At 45.6% G+C, this 19,070-nt stretch overlaps 1 protein-coding gene across 4 annotated transcripts in view; it reads right to left on the minus strand.

Annotated features, from left to right (window-relative positions):
• col12a1b (collagen, type XII, alpha 1b) overlaps positions 1-19,070 on the minus strand; it is a 48,788-nt gene that overhangs the window by 19,430 nt on the left and 10,288 nt on the right. For 3 of the 4 annotated variants that reach the window (XM_057016697.1, XM_057016696.1, XM_057016699.1), the window contains exons 13-38: positions 18,183-18,455; positions 13,853-14,122; positions 13,375-13,641; positions 12,694-12,886; positions 12,246-12,370; positions 11,328-11,477; positions 11,085-11,204; positions 10,703-10,867; positions 10,451-10,597; positions 10,069-10,211; positions 9,257-9,386; positions 8,597-8,736; positions 7,913-8,042; positions 7,212-7,348; positions 6,307-6,436; positions 6,062-6,201; positions 5,544-5,676; positions 5,425-5,442; positions 4,509-4,648; positions 2,285-2,414; positions 2,052-2,191; positions 1,809-1,938; positions 1,601-1,740; positions 1,399-1,528; positions 1,188-1,327; positions 133-262 (exon numbers count right to left, since the gene is read on the minus strand). In XM_057016697.1, coding sequence (XP_056872677.1) covers positions 133-262; positions 1,188-1,327; positions 1,399-1,528; positions 1,601-1,740; positions 1,809-1,938; positions 2,052-2,191; positions 2,285-2,414; positions 4,509-4,648; positions 5,425-5,442; positions 5,544-5,676; positions 6,062-6,201; positions 6,307-6,436; positions 7,212-7,348; positions 7,913-8,042; positions 8,597-8,736; positions 9,257-9,386; positions 10,069-10,211; positions 10,451-10,597; positions 10,703-10,867; positions 11,085-11,204; positions 11,328-11,477; positions 12,246-12,370; positions 12,694-12,886; positions 13,375-13,641; positions 13,853-14,122; positions 18,183-18,455 — 3,891 coding nt within the window. The remainder of the gene's footprint in view (positions 1-132; positions 263-1,187; positions 1,328-1,398; positions 1,529-1,600; positions 1,741-1,808; positions 1,939-2,051; positions 2,192-2,284; positions 2,415-4,508; positions 4,649-5,424; positions 5,443-5,543; positions 5,677-6,061; positions 6,202-6,306; positions 6,437-7,211; positions 7,349-7,912; positions 8,043-8,596; positions 8,737-9,256; positions 9,387-10,068; positions 10,212-10,450; positions 10,598-10,702; positions 10,868-11,084; positions 11,205-11,327; positions 11,478-12,245; positions 12,371-12,693; positions 12,887-13,374; positions 13,642-13,852; positions 14,123-18,182; positions 18,456-19,070) is intronic. The other variant, XM_057016698.1, reaches the window with a different exon arrangement.

The raw sequence follows: 19,070 nt of genomic DNA on the forward strand, positions 1-19,070 counted from the left end.
CACATCAGTCCAACCTCTAAGAAAACATGTAGATCTTTATCTGCGTTCCTGTTCTGCCTTTGTTTTTTCCTCCTCTGTTCAGCAGCTGCAACAACGTTTGAGCCCAAGCTTGTTATTATGACCAGTACTCACTGGTTTTTCCAGAGTCGGACAGACTGGGGCCGTCTCCCTCAGCATAGACGGGCACAACGGTGACGGAGTAGCGGGTGTTTGGTAGAAGGTTGCTCAGGACTGTTCTGGTGGTGCTCTCCGACACCATTTCCTGAAAACAAACCATATTTTGTTGTTTTAATCCCGTCTGCACAACTTGCCACGCTGCCATTATTGAAATGAGAAACAAATGAAGCCAAACATGACCAGACAGTCCATCCTGTTTTAGCACCTCCAGCAGAAACAGAACACACTTCAGATGATGACTGCACAATAAACCATCAAAGCATCTTTAATTGTTGGCAGGCTCCCTGAGGAATATAAATGTTCAACTGTCATCAATTTTTCTACACCACGAATGAAAAACCGTGAGTCAAACTGGGTTTAATATAATCTAATTTTCCATTTTAGCTTCTGAATAAACCTTTCAAACCCAAATTATTCCAAAAAATGCTTCATATGGACAAAACTGTAAACTCATGCTAGTTTCCCAGAAAATCCAGTTAGTGTGCGACTCGTTAGTGATTTTCCTGCCTCTTGTGTGCAGTCAGTCGCACCTTTGCTGAACAGAAGTTCACTGAAACAACTGAATGTTTTTGCCTAACAAATTTGCCTAATACATTGAAGGTGGAATTTTCCCCTCAAAGGAGACAAACAGGTAAACTTGAGCTGTTTTTCCTGGACCGACACTCTTCTTCACAAACATGCAGCACCAGAATGAAAAGGTGCTCTCAGCCGTTAGGAGCTCGGTGATGTGATGATCCTGTCAGAGAGCATCACTGGAATCCTGCTGAAGGCTCTGATCCTTCTGAACAACAGCTTCTTTATTAACGTCTTTCAAACCTGTGATAAAACACGTCTGTCTGACAAATCTTCATTTTGAAAGCTGCCAGAGTCTGGGGAGAACCAAACCTTAGCTAAAACCTCTTAACACATCTGTTCCCAAACTCTGTCATACAGCTCATTTAAAATGTTTCATTTCTGTTATTTGCAGCTTTGGTTGGAGTTTGGAAGCGAGAGAACAAAGAAGAGCTCACCACTACTTCTTCTCCTCCATCTTCAGGAACATAGATGACTTTGTAGCCTTGAACGTTACCGTCAGCAGGATTCCAGTTCACAGTCAGGGTGGTGATGGTCGGGTTGGTCACCTTCATGTTACCAACTCCACTCAAAGGCACTGGTGGAGGGGACACTCCAGGTCAGAGGTCTCGAAATTTGGTCCGTTTAAAGTTCAACAAGCCCACTCACGCGTCCTGCCCATCTCTGACTGGCGTTTTCCTTCCCTGGCTGGATAAACAGGCAGCACAGACACTTTGTAGGGAGTGTCAGGTGATAGGTTCCTCAGGATGATGTTGGTGGTTCCTGTAGGCACCTGTTCCTGTTGGCAGCATTGAGAATGAAACAGGGTGAGATGGGTTCCAAGTCTCAAACAGGAATCAGAAATTCTCACCATCTCCTCCAGGCCTCCAGTGACGGGCACATAGAAGACTTTGTAGAGCCGTACAGCTCCATCAGCTGGGTCCCAGTTCACGGCCAGAGACGTCATAGTGGGATCGGTTACTCTCAGGTTCTTCACACCAGCCAGTGCTCCTGAACGAGACCATACGTCAACCCGCTGGCTCACATTCATTTGTTTAAAAGCACAACAGGCAACTCACTTGTTTTTCCATTCTCTGATGCCGTCTTCCCATCCCCCTCGGCATAAACAGGCACCAGAGACACAGTGTAGACCGTGTCTGGCTGAAGGCTGCGCAGGATGGTGCTGGAGGTTCCTGCCGACACTTTTTCCTGTTGGGTTAAAACCACACCTTTAACTGCATCCAAACCAGATACGATAAAGGTTAGAGGAGAAACATTTCTGAGCCTGGGCAGAGGACAGTGACCCTCCCCCCCAGTCTTACCACGCTCTCTGCTCCTCCAGCGGCAGGGGCATAAATCACTTTGTACTCTTTCACACGGCCCTCGGCAGGCTCCCAGCGCACGTTCAGGGTGGTCATGGTGGGGTTCAACACCTGCAGGTTCCTGACTCCACCCAAAGGATCTGACAGGGGTTATCACAGAGCCCTTTAGGAGCTGTCTCTAATGAGACCTTCTCTAACACTGAAGATATTTGAATTGTTTTAGACACTCTTACTGGTTCGTCCATCCGTTGAGATGTCTTTGCTCGCCCCAGAGGGATACAGGGCTGCCACAGAGACAGAGTACCGAGTATCGGGCTGCAGCTTGGACAGAACCACGCTGGTTTTCTTTCCTCCTGTCTGGAGCTATCACAGAGGCAGGTTCAAGAGTCAGAGTCACATCATGTTCACATGTTTATTTAAATGGGGTTCTTTAGCTTTGGGAACCCGTCTGAGCGCGCCGCCCCTCTGCCTCTCCTCCTCATCCTTCCCAGCTGAACTAGTGAGTTCAGCACTTGGTGGTTTCAGAGGTTTTCTTCTCATCTTCTCTGAGGGATTTGCTGAAACTGCATATGTGCAGGCAAGAAGCCGCATCAGGGTTTCCCATAATGCTTCTGGAGTCAGTAAGTAATGACTGGGAGGAGTGGGATGAAGAGAATGCAAGAAAGAGTCTCTGTATTCATCATCTGGGGTGATGGAAGCTCATAAAAATGCACCTAATATACAGAAGTGCATCAGAGGCCCCAGGGACAGAGAAAGCTCTGCACCTCCCTTCTTAGACTTCCAGAGGGTGAAACCAGCCGAAGAGTCTCCATTAAGTCCTTAAGAAGCTGATAACTGTAAATAAGCGATGTCTGCTGTCATCACCGTCTCCTAAAAGCTTAACCAAAAGTCTAAAATGAGCAATAATCCAGAGTGTGTCATTCTTTTGGAACTCAATCTGCTGTTACTGACGACTGAATCAGCAAACCATCCCAGGTATTTATTTATGAGAGATTAAAGCCCAGTGGGCCTCTGGGAGAGCCCAGGAAACAGGCTGTAAACCAAGAGTCGCCTGACGAGCGTCAGTGGTATCACACGCACGATGTTTGTTTATGGGAGGGGCTTAAACACGAGCCAATAGAGCAGCTGGTTGTATTATATAAGCGTCGTAAACACCAAGTCACGCAATTCACACATATTAAAAACACTTTAACCCTTTCATGGAAATCCTGTTTTCACCCTCTTTTACAATGTTATAAAATCTCAAATATAACTTGGATTTTACGAAGCTTCAGTTCTGGCCACTTTTTGATTGATTTGATGATTATTTTCAAAGGCTGAGAGCCTTGCTTAAATGTAACCAGCCTGAACAGGTCAGCGCTCATCACTCGTCCCAATCATCACACCAGCGCAGCTCATATTTAGAGCCTCATGAAGTGACCGAAGAGAAAACCTTGAACTTCTCAGGGAATGACAGCAGGCCAGATGCTCTCAGTCGTCTGACACAGGAGGAGAATTAAAGGTCCATTAGGCTGAACCCTGCCCCCACATCACACGTCCACCCTGACAGGCTGTTTGAAAGAACGCTGCCATAACATCTCAGGAACACGATAAAACCTGAAAGTCTTTGAGCTGCTTCCCGTTTGGATGACCTTTGGAGGTTTTTCCAGGGTTAGGAATGCAAGGAGGAGAAGGAAAAAATAAATCTATCAGCAACCTCTGCCGCATTTATTAACCTTCTTTAATCTCTATTGTGGTTTCATCAGGGAAAGTGTTGATATTTTAAATAGATTTTAGAAGAAATAGGAGATTCAATCAATATTCAAAGGTGAAGCAGATGCCCAAGTCCAGGTTATGGACAACCTGATCTGTGGGGCGAACACCAAGCCAGCTTAGCAGACTCGTCCCTCGTCAGAAACAGAATACTTTACTCTATGGAACCCCAGAGTAGTGGATTCGTTTGGACCTGGCTGTGCTTCTTTCAGCATCTCTCTATGAGTGGGCTTGGCAGTTTTCCACATTTAGGAGAGAAATTTAATGACATATTTAACAATTTGGGATGAAAATGACAGTAAGCACACTGGGAATATTTGGATTTATGGCATCCATCAAAATGACATTAATACATTTGTTCATTATCCAGTGACGACAACCCAGTCCAGATGCTCCCAGGGGTCCAAACACTCCTCAGGTTTCATCAGCGAGTCCCAGAAAGAGAAGAACAAACCCTGACAGCTTTGTTTCTGGCTCATGAGGATGTGCTTCTGCTTAATCTCTAATCCATAAAGCCAGAAGAAAACATGCCCAGTCAGCGACGCTATCTCTGGCTACTATGTAGAGCCAAGTGTGTGCTATTCATCGTTAATTATCATTCTTTTGTGATTATTATCCAGTAATTCTTTCAGTTTGAGGGGCATCTTCCCATGTTTATATCTGAATATTACTGCCATCAACACGTGAGACCATATGAGATCTTACCGTGAGAGGCTCTCCTCCAGGGGCGGGCCTGTACGTGACCCTGTAGCCCTGGACAGGACCGGGGGCCGGGTCCCACTTGGCCGTCAGCGAGGAGGTGGTGGCATTGAAAACCTTCAGGTTTCTGGGTGGTGCTGGAGGTACTGTGGGAAAGAGGAATCCAGTGAGGTGAATCTAAAAACAGGAGCGTGCTGATAATGACCATGGTGAGGATGATGATGAAAGCAGTGATGATGACCGTCCTGCAGGTCACAAAAGCTGGATGAAGATGTGAATGAAGCAGGGCTGGAGCTCATGATGGAAGTAACAACCTGCTTCTGTTGTTCCAACTTATGGAAACTTGCATAAATCAGAGGGTGTCACTGGCTGACCTCCAACCCTTGGCTGGAAGTGCAACAAAAACATGCAACAACCACCATCTGAGGCTGGACTTGGATGGATGAGCGATGAAGGGGACAACAGTGGAATGAGGGCAGGTTACCATGACGACATGACAAAAGCGATGGGCAGACATTTACATAGATGATGGTTCATGGAGCGTGGCATTACAGGTCACCAGAGCACACTTTTGCATTCAGAGCTGCAAATCTAAGTTCACACCACAAAATTCTCACACAAACTGTGTTGCCTGAGAAGTTTGAAGTATCTTCTGTAATTTAGGCCCAGAGAAAATTATTGGAAAGACTTTCTTAAGACATTCGGGATGAACCGAAAGGAAGTCTTTGGATCGTGGTCAGGGTGTTATTGATAATTAAATATTGCATCGGATTGATCTTTTCCTGCATTTACATCTGTGGTGTGAATGCAGCTCAACACAGAAACGCATAAACATGCAGAAAGGTTGAAAAGGCTTTTTTTGCCAATTATAACACGTTTAGATCATCATGACGACGACACTGGAGCCTCTGATACCACCTACCCTTTGCAGACTTCAACACTAAAAAAGAAACAGCAGCATTAATTTAAAGTGGTTCCATATGTGACTTTTCAGGGGATTCGTCTCACAAAGAATTTGATTCCTCCACATGGCTAACTTACACGTGCGCGTGATACCCAGCAGGTCCTCGCTCTCCGCCTCGTCGGAGTAGATGGCCGTTACCTTGACATCGTATTCCGTGTCTGTGTCCAAGTTTTCCAGCTCGTAGGAGGTCTCGTCGTTGTTCAGGATGGCCTGCGAGCAGAAGAGCCAGAGCGTGAGCACGCTGTTGCCATAACAGGGAAATGTTTGTGGAGGAGATCCAGCCCGCCTCATCTGGTCAGAGGGCTTCCGTTTCAAACCTCAGGACCAGTGGGAACTTGGGGACTGGGCCATAAACCAGCAGGTCCTGCAGAGGACTCGGGAATTCTAATTTCAGGAAATTGCCGCAGTTTGAGCTGTGAATGTGAAGAAAGCTCATCCTCGATGCTCAACAGAGGCCGGGATTTCCTTGAATAAGCCAAGTTCACACTCAACCTTCAGTTCAGCCCATCGACTCTTATGGGTCATGGTCAACCTTATCGACACGCCTCAGGATTCTTGCTTGGTCTCGCCCCCCCACTCTCTCTCTCCCACTCACATATTGGTAGTCGTCCTCTCCCCTCTTAGACCAACTTAGGCGGTAGAGGGCAACATCGGGGGCTCCGTGCTCCCAGCTGGTTCTGAAAGAGGTCTGGGTCACCTCAGTGAACTGCAAGTTCTTGGGGGCAGGAACCACCTCTGATCACACACAGAAAGTGTTCAGTTGAGCAGAAGGAAGGACACATCATCAAACTTCTGTTTCAGGAAATTTAAAAAAAAACAGTTGAAGGACAAAAAACTGACCCGTGATGGCATTCCCCAGCATCGGCGTTCCCGACCCCCCTGTGTAGACCGGAGTGACGGCCACATCATACTCAGTCTGGGAGATGAGACCAGACAGGTCTTGGGTGGTGACCTCACCGCTGACTTCAACCTGGAAGATAAGCATCAGCATTTAATCTTGGACAGGGCAGATTTACACCTTTGTTAGTTGTTGGATTTTACTCTGGCATAAAGGGTGAAGTCAGAGGAGGCACAGTGGGTAGATAGTTAATGAAGAGCTGGAGATAGAACAGAGCTACGGACTCAACAGGAGGGCGAAGCAGCGGCAATCCCTGAGCAAGAATTCAAAAGCAGGGATGCTTTTATATAATTGTCGAAAAAGCCTGGAACCTGTTGCAGATGATCCGTCAACGCTTTCTGAAAACATCTGACAAGGTTCCCACTGAGGAGTTATGCTGGTGGGATGATCCAGACAGGCTGGGTTTGTGGTCGCAGCAGAAATGTGCTTTTCTCATAAAGATCAGCCAACAGAGCTGCTGTGAATCTGCCATTTTCCTTCCTTCCACTTTTCCAGAACAAAGATATCATTGCTGACTTAAACTCCCCCCTCAGAAAGCTCTCAGGGAGGTTTTGCCGTTTAAAAGCAGTTTTGATTGATGTTACATAGAATGCACATATTTTCTAGCCTGTCTCTGAAGCCTGAGTGAGGGATTAGAATGAATCAACAAGCTGGGAGGGATTCAAACACTCCCAGAGAGACTTCAAATACACAGAAGGTTGAAGCCAAGCCGCAATAGAGCCTGTGAAATCTCACACAAGTGCAACTGGATTCAAAAAGTAATCTGACAAGGAAAAGGTGTTTAATAACCACAAAGACAAAGAAGATGTGTAGCAGAGCGTTATTTAACAGGAGATGTGCGTGTCACCTCCTTCAGGTCGCCTTCATCTGGTTTGTAGGTAATTATGTATTTGCTGACTTGTCCAGGAGCTGGGTCCCAGCTGAGCTTCATCCGGCTGTGGGTAACGTCACTGATTCTCAGGTTTCCAGCTGGAGGCACGGGCACTGACGGAGGACAAGAGAACCATTCAAACAGAACACAGAGCAACATAAGATCTAGCCTCACTGGCCATATTTTACAGCAATTGTAGAAAACACACTGACACACCGACATTTTGCTGTCAAAGCTCTTTTAGAATGAACAGAAGCTGATTTAATTCCTGAGTCACGGCTCCTGACTTGATCTGAAGACAGAGCAGTTCTGCAGCTCACGCACAGAAGCTGCAGCTAAAGCCCACAAAATAAAAGTGAAAAACGAGCAAAATAGACTTGTGTGTGTCTTAAAGCTAGCTGATCCAGTTCTTTCAGTGGAAACACTGAGGGTCAACAACAATCAGGAGGAAATGACATCACTCTTGGTGCAATGCGCCTGATTTTGGTGTGCAATACTCTCCTCGATGGCTGTATCATTCTTTCCACCATAAAAACGTGACAGTTTTATTTGAGACGTCTGAGGTTTTTTAACTGTAAAACAGTGGTTCTTCAGTCTGACTTTCAAATGGGGGTTTGATTAAATCAGACAAATTGACTTCATGCAGTGAAACATGTGAACTGTTGTGTGCTACTTACACGTGAGTCCCTTCCCTTCCAAAGGGTCACTGACAGCTTCCTCAAACAGAGCACGGAGAGTGATGGAATATTCTGTTTCAGGTGTCAGCTGCTTCAGCTGGATGTCAGTTGCATCCCCCCCAAGTCGCACCTACAGAGGGCAGCAGTGAAGCAGGGGTCAAAGTGCAGAAGAGGTTTCTCAGAACAGCTGGTAACCAGCGGTGCCTTTTATCTGTCCCGACCTCTGAGGACACATGCAGAGGCACGGGAGGGGAGGAACTGGAACTTTTATAGCGATTGAGGAGGACATGGTAATGTTAATGTGGATATCATCAGCATTCGGGATGACTTGATTGTGCATGCTTTGGCGCCCGTTTGAGTTTCAAACAACAGGAACTTTCTTATTTTCCACTGGTGCATCAGCAGCTGCTATTTGACCCTCTTCTGCTTGTAAATAACAGTGCCTGAGCAGAGAGAGAATGTTCCAGGAAATCTGAAATATACCGTTGGTTTAACACCTCAGAACTGTAGGTGACTTTACATCACCCCCAAGACATCATTCCCCTAACCCACTGGTTCTATGGAGCCCGGTCAGAGCTGGAGTCCATTTCCTGTCCATTAAATCTTTCTTGCCCTCTTTCTCAGTGAATTCTGGCTTGGTGGTAACCGATCAAGCAGCTGGATGTAAAAGCAGAGAAGGTCTACCTCTTTCTCAAGCTGAGGCTCATTGATGGGTCTGTACAGCAGCATATAGCCTGTGGCGTCCTCCACACTGCCCCATGTCACCCACATGCTGCTGGAGGTCTCATCGTAAACATTCATGACCTTCACTGAAGGCAAGGGCACTGAGTGGACAGACACACAGATGATCCGTTAACTGGAGATTAGCTCAATGCAGTCAGCATTTTACTATCTAAGAGTCACATTTTCAACCCAAGAAGATACTGGATTAAACAAAACTTCCTGTATTAAATGTGATTTGCCCAATCTGTCCGTTTAAAATAAAAAAATACTGCAAAACAGAATTTTACAACATGGGAAAAAATCTATAAATCAAGATCTGGCAGGGGAAAAAGATGCCATAAATATCTAATTATACGAGAGATCTACTGTTCAGGCTCAGGTGGGAGTATTCCCCATACCCCCAGTGCTTCTGAGCAAAGGAAAATGACGTCTCTGGAACTTATTTCAGGAACTTGTCACTGTGGTGGAAACAAACCAAATCCTTCCAGAAGCTTCTCATTCTTAGGGAAAGTATGCGTGATGGAAACATGGATGATTAAAACTCTAGTTCCCTGGCTCTACATCCACATCTCTGAATGATAACGGACTAACAAAGCAGGATGGAAACTGTAGTTTGCTCACAGGTGACGTCGATGCCCGTCAGAGGTTCACTTCTCGTCTCTCCAATCATGGAGTAAACGCTGACCTGGTACTCAGTCAGAGGAGTCAGACCATCCAGCAACACGGTGCTCGTCGAGCCGTCCACCACCAGCTGAAAGACAGACGGGATGTTTTATAGGCATATATGTTTTTATATTTTGCTGGGGTTTTCCTGATTTAGTCCTTCCTAATAAATATTTGAGTGGGTGACATCTGTGCTTCTTTCAGCCCTGACCGCCTGTGTTACTGGCTGGAGATGCTTAACGAATCACAGCTGCAGTGAAACACTAAGGATGAGACCTGCGTTAAACATCCAGCAGGCAGATTTCAGGTGTCACACGCTGCTCTGCACGTATGTAAACAGGTGTAGGAGACAAGGGCCCAGTGGGAGGTCTGTAACACATGCAGTGGAAACTCTGCTGGGCTTTCTGAAACCCAGATTATCGTCGCAGTAACAGCCAATAAAAATACAAAGGATGGAAAAGGCCTGTTGTCCTATTTTCAGAAATAGATCTAAACTAGATGCAGTTTTACCAGAGCAACTGGCCTCCAGATTTCAGCTGAGAGCCACGTGCACTGAATAAAAGCTGCACCTGCAGCTCTGGAAAGACTTTTAAGAGCCCATTTACAGCACAACAACAGAAAACCTGTCATTACTGAATAAAGAAGAGTTACAAACCAAATGAGAGCTGATGTGAAACCGCTCTGTGGTAAAAGACTTATCAGAGCAGAGAAACTGTTCATTTAGTTTTTATATTAGTTCTAAATGAGGAACTTATTCAGTGACATCAGACCTCTTGGACGGGTCCTCCAGCAGTTTTGGTGTAAGTGACCAAAAACCTTTCAACATGACCATCGGGTGTCGTCCAGGACACGTGGAAGGAGTGGTGGGTTTGGTCAAAGGTCACCAGGTCTGAGGGCGGCTCCAATTCACCTCCTGTAAAGTCAGGGAGAAGAGCAGCAACATGATCCGACATGTCAAAGTATTTCACACCCTGAACTCTGGCGCCAGAAATCTGAAGGTTTAGTTCAGTGTCTGCCGGTACAAATGGACAGAATGACCGTCCTGTCAACAAATCAGACGTCCTGGAAGACGCACGCACAAGTGAAACCTGATGCAGTACAATTCTGATGTTCAGGCTCCCAATCTCTGCTAAACCAGTCTGACCATCATACCTGGACCCTTGACACTGTTACACAGGTTGTTGGTGACGTCGTCAACAATGTCCACCAGAAACTTGAAGTCGTTGACGTTGTACATGTGGATCTGATCAGGGTCAGAGGCAATGGACCTCAGCTCGTTCTCATCAGCGTTCTTTATACCTAGAAGAGAGATGCAAATCTCTCACAGCTATGCAACAAATATTTACAAAAGGTTTCCCAAAAACACAACTGTGAGTGTGTGTTGGGAAACACAGCCGGACTCACCGATGGCGTACAGCTCAATGCCGCTGTCTCTCAGGTTCTGAGAGTTGAAAACAACGTCATCCTGGGACTTTCCGTCGGTTATCAGGACTCCGATTTTGCGGGCTTCTGGACGCATCCCAACGTTGGTTCTGAAGTTGTTCTGGAGGATGTAGTTAAGAGCCATTCCTGTGCATCAGAAACAAAAACCCAGTTACTCCTACTGGGAACTAGAGCTTCGCCCCCCCTAATAATTAATACAGTCATTGCTAAAGGAAAACAAAGCAACTGGGAGCAGAATAACCAGGTCAATGTTCAACATATTCTTGCATAGAACTTGCTCTTTTTTGAAATAATAAAATCTGGTAGGAAGTCCCATTAACTGGTTTGGCCACCCTTCTATCACCTGTCATAGTGTTGCCCCCTTTGTACGGCAGGTTAGAAACAGCTTTGAGCAGCGACTCTCTATTTGGGTGGGCGTTGAGGTGCCACTCTGTCTTCGGGTCTCCGCTGTACTGAGCCAGACCTGCAGAAACAAAGATTTTAGACGATAAACCAGAAAAATCTTTTCATTCAAGGCTTAACATGATTCATCCATTAATGCCAATCAACAGTGATGGTGTTGGTGGCAGCGATGAAAGATGATTACCGATCTGGACTCTTTGTGGGCCGATGTCAAACACGCTGACTGTGCGAGCGATGAAGTTGCGAATGGTTTTGAAGTTCAAGCGGCCGATGCTCCAGGAGCCGTCCACCAGCAGAATGATGTCTGCCTTCGCATTGGTTTTACAGCGAGCGTCTGCAGAGACGCGGGAGGATCGATCAGACAACGTTCAGCTGAAAACATCAAATAAATCTGCTGACAACAGTCACATTAGCACGGATTCGAGGAAGATTAGCAGAGTTAAAGAACACAGGGGAGATACAGCAGATTTACAGGATGTTCATACAGCACAATATGTCACAGAAACTTCTGCAGAACAGTTCAGTGGTAACATCTGGATCAAGAGCTCTTCCTCAGTCCTCAGATTTTTACATCTAGCAGCAGCCTCCTGCAGGTCTTCACACCTCCCACCTCAGGTGAGATACACGTCCACAGAATTACTGCACATTCCTGCCGGAGTCACCTGTGGGTGTTGAAAAATGTCCCTCCTTCCTGTGAGTGTAATTACAAATATGTTAAGAAAGGAGCCGAGGATGGAGGCAGCGACCGTAGCCTCAACCTGCTGCTCCTAACTGCTACCGGTGGCTGGCTTTACTGCTAACATAGTTAACTTAAACAACACTTGACACGGTGCAGGTGGCACCCTAACATGCATGGAAGCGTGTTATAAAGTTCAGATTTCATGGCCAGCTGTCATCACGTGTGATGGATGACGTCATAAAATATTGTTTTCACTGTTGAAAGATAAATATGATGTTTGATAAGAGAAGAAGCATACAAGCAGCAGCTAAAGGTTGCTTCATTCTGATTGTTTGCATTTTAAACACAGTTTGTGTCCTGTCAAATACGATTATGTAAAACAAAAATGTCCACGCTCCAGGCTTGTAAAGGTTCTGGTTTTACCAGAATAATCAGGAAAAGGTGGGTCAGGAGGATCAGAGAGGGTCGTCCTCTCCTCTCCTGCCAGCGGCAAGCTCTCCCCTCCTTCAAACATCCCAAACACAGCAACCGAGTACTTTGTTCCTGCCCTGAGAGCAAAAAGAAATAAATCAGTTTTCGAGCAGGTGAGATATTGACAATGTAAAAATATAAAAAGAAACAATAATTTAACTGCAACTCAGCAGCTGCAGATTTTTCTGTGACATTTATTTTATAAAGGTCAGACTTTTAAGTAACTATTCCAGTAAAGGATTTACAAGGGAGAGGAGATGTTTCTGGCTTTGATGACTGAAATGTGACTATTCGATCTTGATACTCTTGTTCTGGTGCTTCACTGCAAAAGATCTGCTGGCTCAGGTCCCTCGGAGGACCAAAACACATTAAAATACATCCAAAGGTCGCTGAACCTTACCGGAGCTCCTCTAGAACAACAGTGCTATCATAGGGGCCAACCAGGAGTTCCCCTAAATCGACATCATTCCCCATTGGGTGAAAGGTCACTTTATAGCCTTTAACATCTCCAGGTGCTGGGTCCCAGGAGACTCTGAAACTGGTCTTGGCGGGCTCAGATGTCTGGAGGTTTCGAGGTGCCTTGAAGGGAGAGACTGAAAAAACAAACAAGAACTTAAGTCAAATTAAAGCATAAAACCACCCTGAAAGAAAACACCCCCACTCCAGCTCCTCATTAGTTCATAATACTCCCAAACCAGTGTGTTAAAGCCAGTGTCATGCTCAGATTAGTCATGGTGAGAAATGAACAAGCCTGTTCCCTTAAAGATGTATAAAATATCAGCATCAGCTGTTAAAGTGCACGCAAGCCTGTTTATTGACCCCTGTGCAGCCAACTGTGGCTACCGGAGGTCATAATTAGATCGCTTCAAGGTCACCTGTTCTGGACCAACAGGTGAGTGTTTAGTCCAGTGTGAACTCACCTGACGGAGCAATTTCATTACAGAGGAAATGTGATAAATGAGAGGAAACAGCACGGTGAAAAGCTTGTGTAAGGCCAGAAGGACTGTTTGTCGGCAGGCTGGAGGAGATGTGTGTCTGTGGTGGAGGCTCTGTCAGACGGTTGAATTATGGACCAACGTACGTGTCGTTCCTACTCCTTGCCTTGCTTTTCCTTCCCCGTGTTTGTAGATGGGTTCCACGGTGATGTTGTAGGTGGTGACAGGCTGCAGGCGCTTCAGGACGGCAGAGGTGACACTTCCAGGAACCTTGAGGGCCACTTCCTTCCCCCCACCACCGGGGACATGTTTCAGTCTGTAATGGCTCACCCCACCAGGCGCTGGTGCCCATGTGACTTTCATGGTTTGTTCAGTCTCGTCTGACACAACCAGCTTTTTATGAGCAGCAGGGGCTGAAAACAAAAGTAAATGATCTGGTCAAACTCACCAGATTAGATGAAACATCAAACTGAAAAAAATGACAGGACAGACGCAATAAGCTGTTTTCTTCTCCTTAACCTTTGACCTCTGTCCTGCATTCACAGCGGTGTTGGCATAAAGAGGAACAGCTGATTTTAAGCAAATACAGTTTCAAGTGACAATGAGACAGATCTGAGGTGATACCATCAGTGGCCTCTCGTCCCGTGAGAGCTTCGCTGTCTCTGTCCTCATAGTTGGCGACCACAGAGACCTGGAACAGAGTCTCTGGACTCAGGCCCTTCAACACGGCGTTTGTAATATCGCCCGGCACCATCATTTCTCCGTTCTCCTCAGAGAACATCGACTTCCATTTAACCTGGTACATCTTGACGTTCCCGGGAGCAGCTGTCCAGGACGCCGTAAAGCTGGTGTCCGTGACGTCGCTGGTGACCAGGTTTTTGGGTGGGCCCGACGCTGAGGAGGCGGCAGAGACATGAAGGTTAGTGATGATTCTTTAGATGTGAGAATGTTTATCAGTTTATTAAATTAAGAAGACGACCAGGGGGGCCCAACATGCTTGAAGCTACTGTTTGTTTGTGCTTCCTGTTTTTTCCCAGGACTCTGTGGTCAGTTCCCACAGCGTGACCTCTAAATCTGATAAACACTTGAGAATAGCTGATGGTGCTATTTCCTCTGCACCCCCGCTGGCCAAAATGTAAACATCTGACAGGCCCGGTGACATTTCTTCTCTTGGCAGCCTGCAGGACACTCCGCCGGCTCCTGATTTCATGTGCCCACAATAATCCTGTCTAACTTAAAACTAAAAACGAGAGGTCATACCATCAAAGATTCCACAGATGTAAAAAGAATTCAGACTTGAAAAGAACCTGAAGCCTGACCATGACCCAGAAACCCTAAATTCAACCCGTGTGGAGGTGACCTCACCTTACAAAAATATGCCATGTGAAACTGCAACAAAGGCATTTAATCAACAACATACACAGAGTTTGAGCGTCTTCTTGACCTCTTGCATGACTAAACCTCAGTGCAGTTGATCACAGCAACAGACAGAGAGGATTATATTCAATTATGATCAGATCCAGTCATGAAGGTGTGATAAAGACCAATTTTCCACTGTTTAATTACCACAAATCCGATTCAGCAACATAAACAACACTATGACTAAGAAATAAATCATGTTACAGATCTGACTGAGCAGTGAAGACCAAAGGAAAGCTCTGACATTTCCAGATGTTTGTGATTGAAGACTTTTGCATTCTGATTCAAAACAACAGGATGCTTTGTTCAAGTCTCTGCACACATACACCTGCATGTTGTTAATTTCAACTCATTTGACTTGGTATCCAGGAAATTGTCAATTAAGATCCTCTGAAATGTGGAGAGCACGTGTGCCAGCAGCAGAAAGCCGCTCACTCAGTTTCTGCCCACAACCTTGGATGGATTCTACTGCGTTTGAGGCGAGTCGAAATTTATGTTGTGACTGTTCTTTTCACCATCATCAACCACCCAGCAGTCCAGAGACACCACTGCATCCGCCATCAGCAGGAAGCCAGGAGCTCTTGATTAAAACCAGAGGCTGCGTTGAAAGAGGAGCCACTCTTGACACGTTCTGCATTCTGCAGACGTTACCTCACAATTTAGTTTCCACAGGAAACCATTCAGAGAAATATTAATGAACCTATAAATTGATCCGCATACCTTCAGTGTTTCAACATCCTCTTCACAATCGCAGAGTTCGAAATTTATGAAGCCGTTAAAGTTTTTTGAATAAATGTTTATTTAGTAGAAGAATTCAAAGCTGAGAGGGAGTCAGACATTCTGATTTAACCAGGCCTGACATCATTAATGTGAATCACTTTACACATTAAGTTTTGATGCAAACAACACAGGATGGTCCCGTCCTGGCGGGTTGAGTGAAGTGTGCGTGGAAAAAAGGTCCGAAAATCACAGGCCAAACACGACACGTTGCTGAAAGGCTAGTTTCATTTTAAAAAGATTCCAGATGGAAAGTTTGGAGAGCCGACCAAGACAAAAGGGAGCTGATGTGCACATCCTGCAATGATTTCCACTAAAGCGCGACATGTTTTGGGTAAAAGACATTTTTGCTGATGTTAGTGAAGATGCTTGTATTGAGGTTGGGTTAAACAGCAGTGACAAAAACAGGTATCAAGCCTGGAGGGGAAAAGAGAAGCTAGGGGCCGCTCAAGTCAAAAAAAGAAAGGAAACAGCGTGAAAGCTTTCCAACAGAGAATTCAAAAGACAGCAAGACACTGACTGAAGGGGTCACCTGAACAACATCAGCCTTTCAGCCAAAACAGGGGCTGAAATGGAAAGAATTACTGAGTTAAAGTGATATTTATGATGAGCTACAAAGCCAAAGGTTTCAGCGTGTACTCTGGAAGAGAGATCGCCATCTTTGTCCAATGTGTTAACAACTACTTTAGAACAGTAGAAGTTACACAAATGAGAGGCCATCCCACAGCCAAAGATGGACTGAAGCGTCCTCAGGACAGAACTGAGCCAGTCCCTGAATTATCAATGCTGGGCCAGAGTTCTTGTGTTTTTTGGTCATTTCTGCTTTGAACCTCTGATCCAGCTAAATGAAAGACCCAGAAACATTCATCACAACACCACCACACCCAAAAATGTGTCCTCGAAATAAGACCGTCATTTATAAAATAAGACATGATCCTGCCCAGTGACAGCGACTGTGAACTTATTAGGAGTTTCAGCCCTGGATGAATCATGACTACAGCCCATTCAGTTCCCCTAACAGTTATTAAATCTTTATTCAGTCATTATTTGGCTAAAAAAATATATGTTTCCACTTTAAAGTGAGCAAAATCAATGAGGAGAATCACCACAGGAACACTGAAGGAAGCAGTTTCAGCCAAAACCTTGAGGCTTGAACGAGAGAGCTGAGCAGAGTGCAGGAAACAACCATACATGAGGGTGATGCTCCCAACTGGGCAGACGTGTTGGATTCAGTCCTTATTTATTCATTACATCCCTGCTCGGCTGCCCAATGCATTTAATCCTAACTGAAAACAAGCGCACAAAGTGGCCAAAAAGGTGTTAATGCTCTGAGTACAAGCAGCACCTCTCTTAATTTAAAATGTGTGGAAAATCTGCAGTGATGCTGCCAGAATTGTGTGAGCATTTATCCCGCATGAGCCAGGAAATGAGGTTTTAGTTTAATGGACACTTGGGAGGATGTTGAGCTGAAAAATATGAAAAAATAGGACAGAATAATTGTTTGGGAAGATTCCGCGGAGACACCTCATCATTCATCATTTTATGTCCTTGATTCTGGCTCTGGATCTCTGGAAACCAAATGAAATTAATCTATTTAAAGATGCCCCATCATCATTCAGTGTGGCAGTGTTCCATCAGTCCAACAGTAAAGATTTTCCATCCCAGCATCACCCTGAACAGCTACAGCCCTGGTAGTTGTCCCATTACTCGGACTTTCCCAACGAGCAATAAACCCGAAGGAGCAGTTGAAGGCGGCCAAAAGCAGCTGCAGGATATTTACATTTATTACATTTATCGACTAAAGGTGGGTGAAGAGCAGCAGAAATGTTAATAACTGAGGACCGTGTCAGAATCAACACAAACTTGAATAACACCCAAATGCTCCGACCTGGAAATTTAGTATATCCAGCAGGAAATTTATTAGAATTCCATTTATGGGAACTGAAAATCTCCCAAATTTGGAGTGCTATGAAGCATAAAGACACCCTAGCCTGACTGGTTTTAAGGTACATACAGAGCTGGTGTATGGCCATCAGTAGTCTACAGTGGATCTGATGGGGAAGCATGTGTTGATCCACTACAGATCAAAGACGGTTCAAAAAGAAAGAGGAACGTAGATGAAAGAGACGTGGTGAAGGACGGAATTCCTCCTGATCTGTCAGCTCAACTGCACTAGGCTTGTATTTATATTCCTCACCTTGCAGAATAAGTGGCTACATGCTGTGTCCATGGAAACCATGTGACCAACAGAGCCACAGATTCATCTGAGCATGGCCTCTGTTAGCATAGGCTCTCCAATTCCAACAGCAGCTCCTGCTGATCTACCCCCCACTGTAAATCTCTAAGATTAACTAACCAAATATTTAAAATGACCTTTGGGGATCTAGTTGTTTTAATACATCCATCAGCTCTGGCTCTGTTTATTAACACGCTGCAGGAACAATAAGTCCACCCTCGAAGCCACTTTAGATACCAAGAGGGCGATCATTTGTATTAAACTCCTGCTGATTGTCTGGTTGTCTTCCAGGCTTTGCTAAGAGAACATCAGGTCAGACCTGGAGCACTGATGGTGCAGACAATCGAACAGTATAATGACTCTGGATGCATCAACGGGGGACGGAACACCAGCAGTAAGAGGAAATGAATACCTCGCGCTGGAGCATTTTAAAGAAAAACACTCTTGACATCCATTCACATGTGGTCGAAAGTGTTCTTTTACAAACGCGGGTCACTCGGCTTCATCAAAAGCAGAACTTACCTCCTAAGGTGGTGCCTTGCCCAGTCAGAGCCTCGCCCAGTCCAGAACGGTATCGTGCACTAACAGAAATGTCGTACTCTGTGCCCGGCTGCAGCTTCTTCAGGACAGCAGCCGTGTTGGTGCCCTTCACAGACACTTCATGCCTGGGGCCCCCGCTGGAGGGTCGGTAGGCCAGGCGGTACTGGAGAACATTCCCTGGTGCTGGCTCCCAGGAGACCTTCATGGAGGACACAGTCTCGTCAAAAACCCTCAAGCCTCGTGGGGAACCTTTGGCTGAAAAAATAAAAACAAAACACAATCATTTACCCTGTTTAGATCCTGATTTTACTGTTGAATCCTGTTCCTTCCAGTCACATATGTGACATGATTCCACTGGTGTTAATGTCTGATTCCCTCTGCTTCATGACCTGCTTTCATCTGCAACACACTTGAGATCTTCCTGCAGAGTCACCTGGATGTGTAATGTTACTAAGGGCCAATCTGGGATCCAAGCTGCTGCTTTCAATAAACTATTGGGGGGAAAAAATGCCTCGAGAGGAAAAGCAGATGGAAAAACCAGAAAAGAAAGGCTGCGCAGATGCCATCACTGTGGTGCTTGTTTACGCCCTGGTGTGTCTCTGCTGTTTTGCATTAAGCAGGTTTGTAAATACTCCCAGAAATGGCCAACATCAGGAGCACCAACAACATATCTATGAGGGTTTGGGAGGGTTGTTGCATCCTCTGGCTCTATTTCTTCCACTTCTTGCCCCCCCCAGTGTTCTGTGCTTCCTTCTGTTTCTCATTCCTTCCCCTGTAAGGCAGGATGGTTCTGATGAAGGGCTGCAGGTTGCACTAAATCCCTTCAGGTCAAAAATGCTCAGAGCTCTTGGCACTTCCAGGAAAGGTTGG

Source organism: Takifugu flavidus, chromosome 19, assembly GCF_003711565.1.
Source record: "Takifugu flavidus isolate HTHZ2018 chromosome 19, ASM371156v2, whole genome shotgun sequence".
NCBI classification, from domain to species: domain Eukaryota; kingdom Metazoa; phylum Chordata; class Actinopteri; order Tetraodontiformes; family Tetraodontidae; genus Takifugu; species Takifugu flavidus.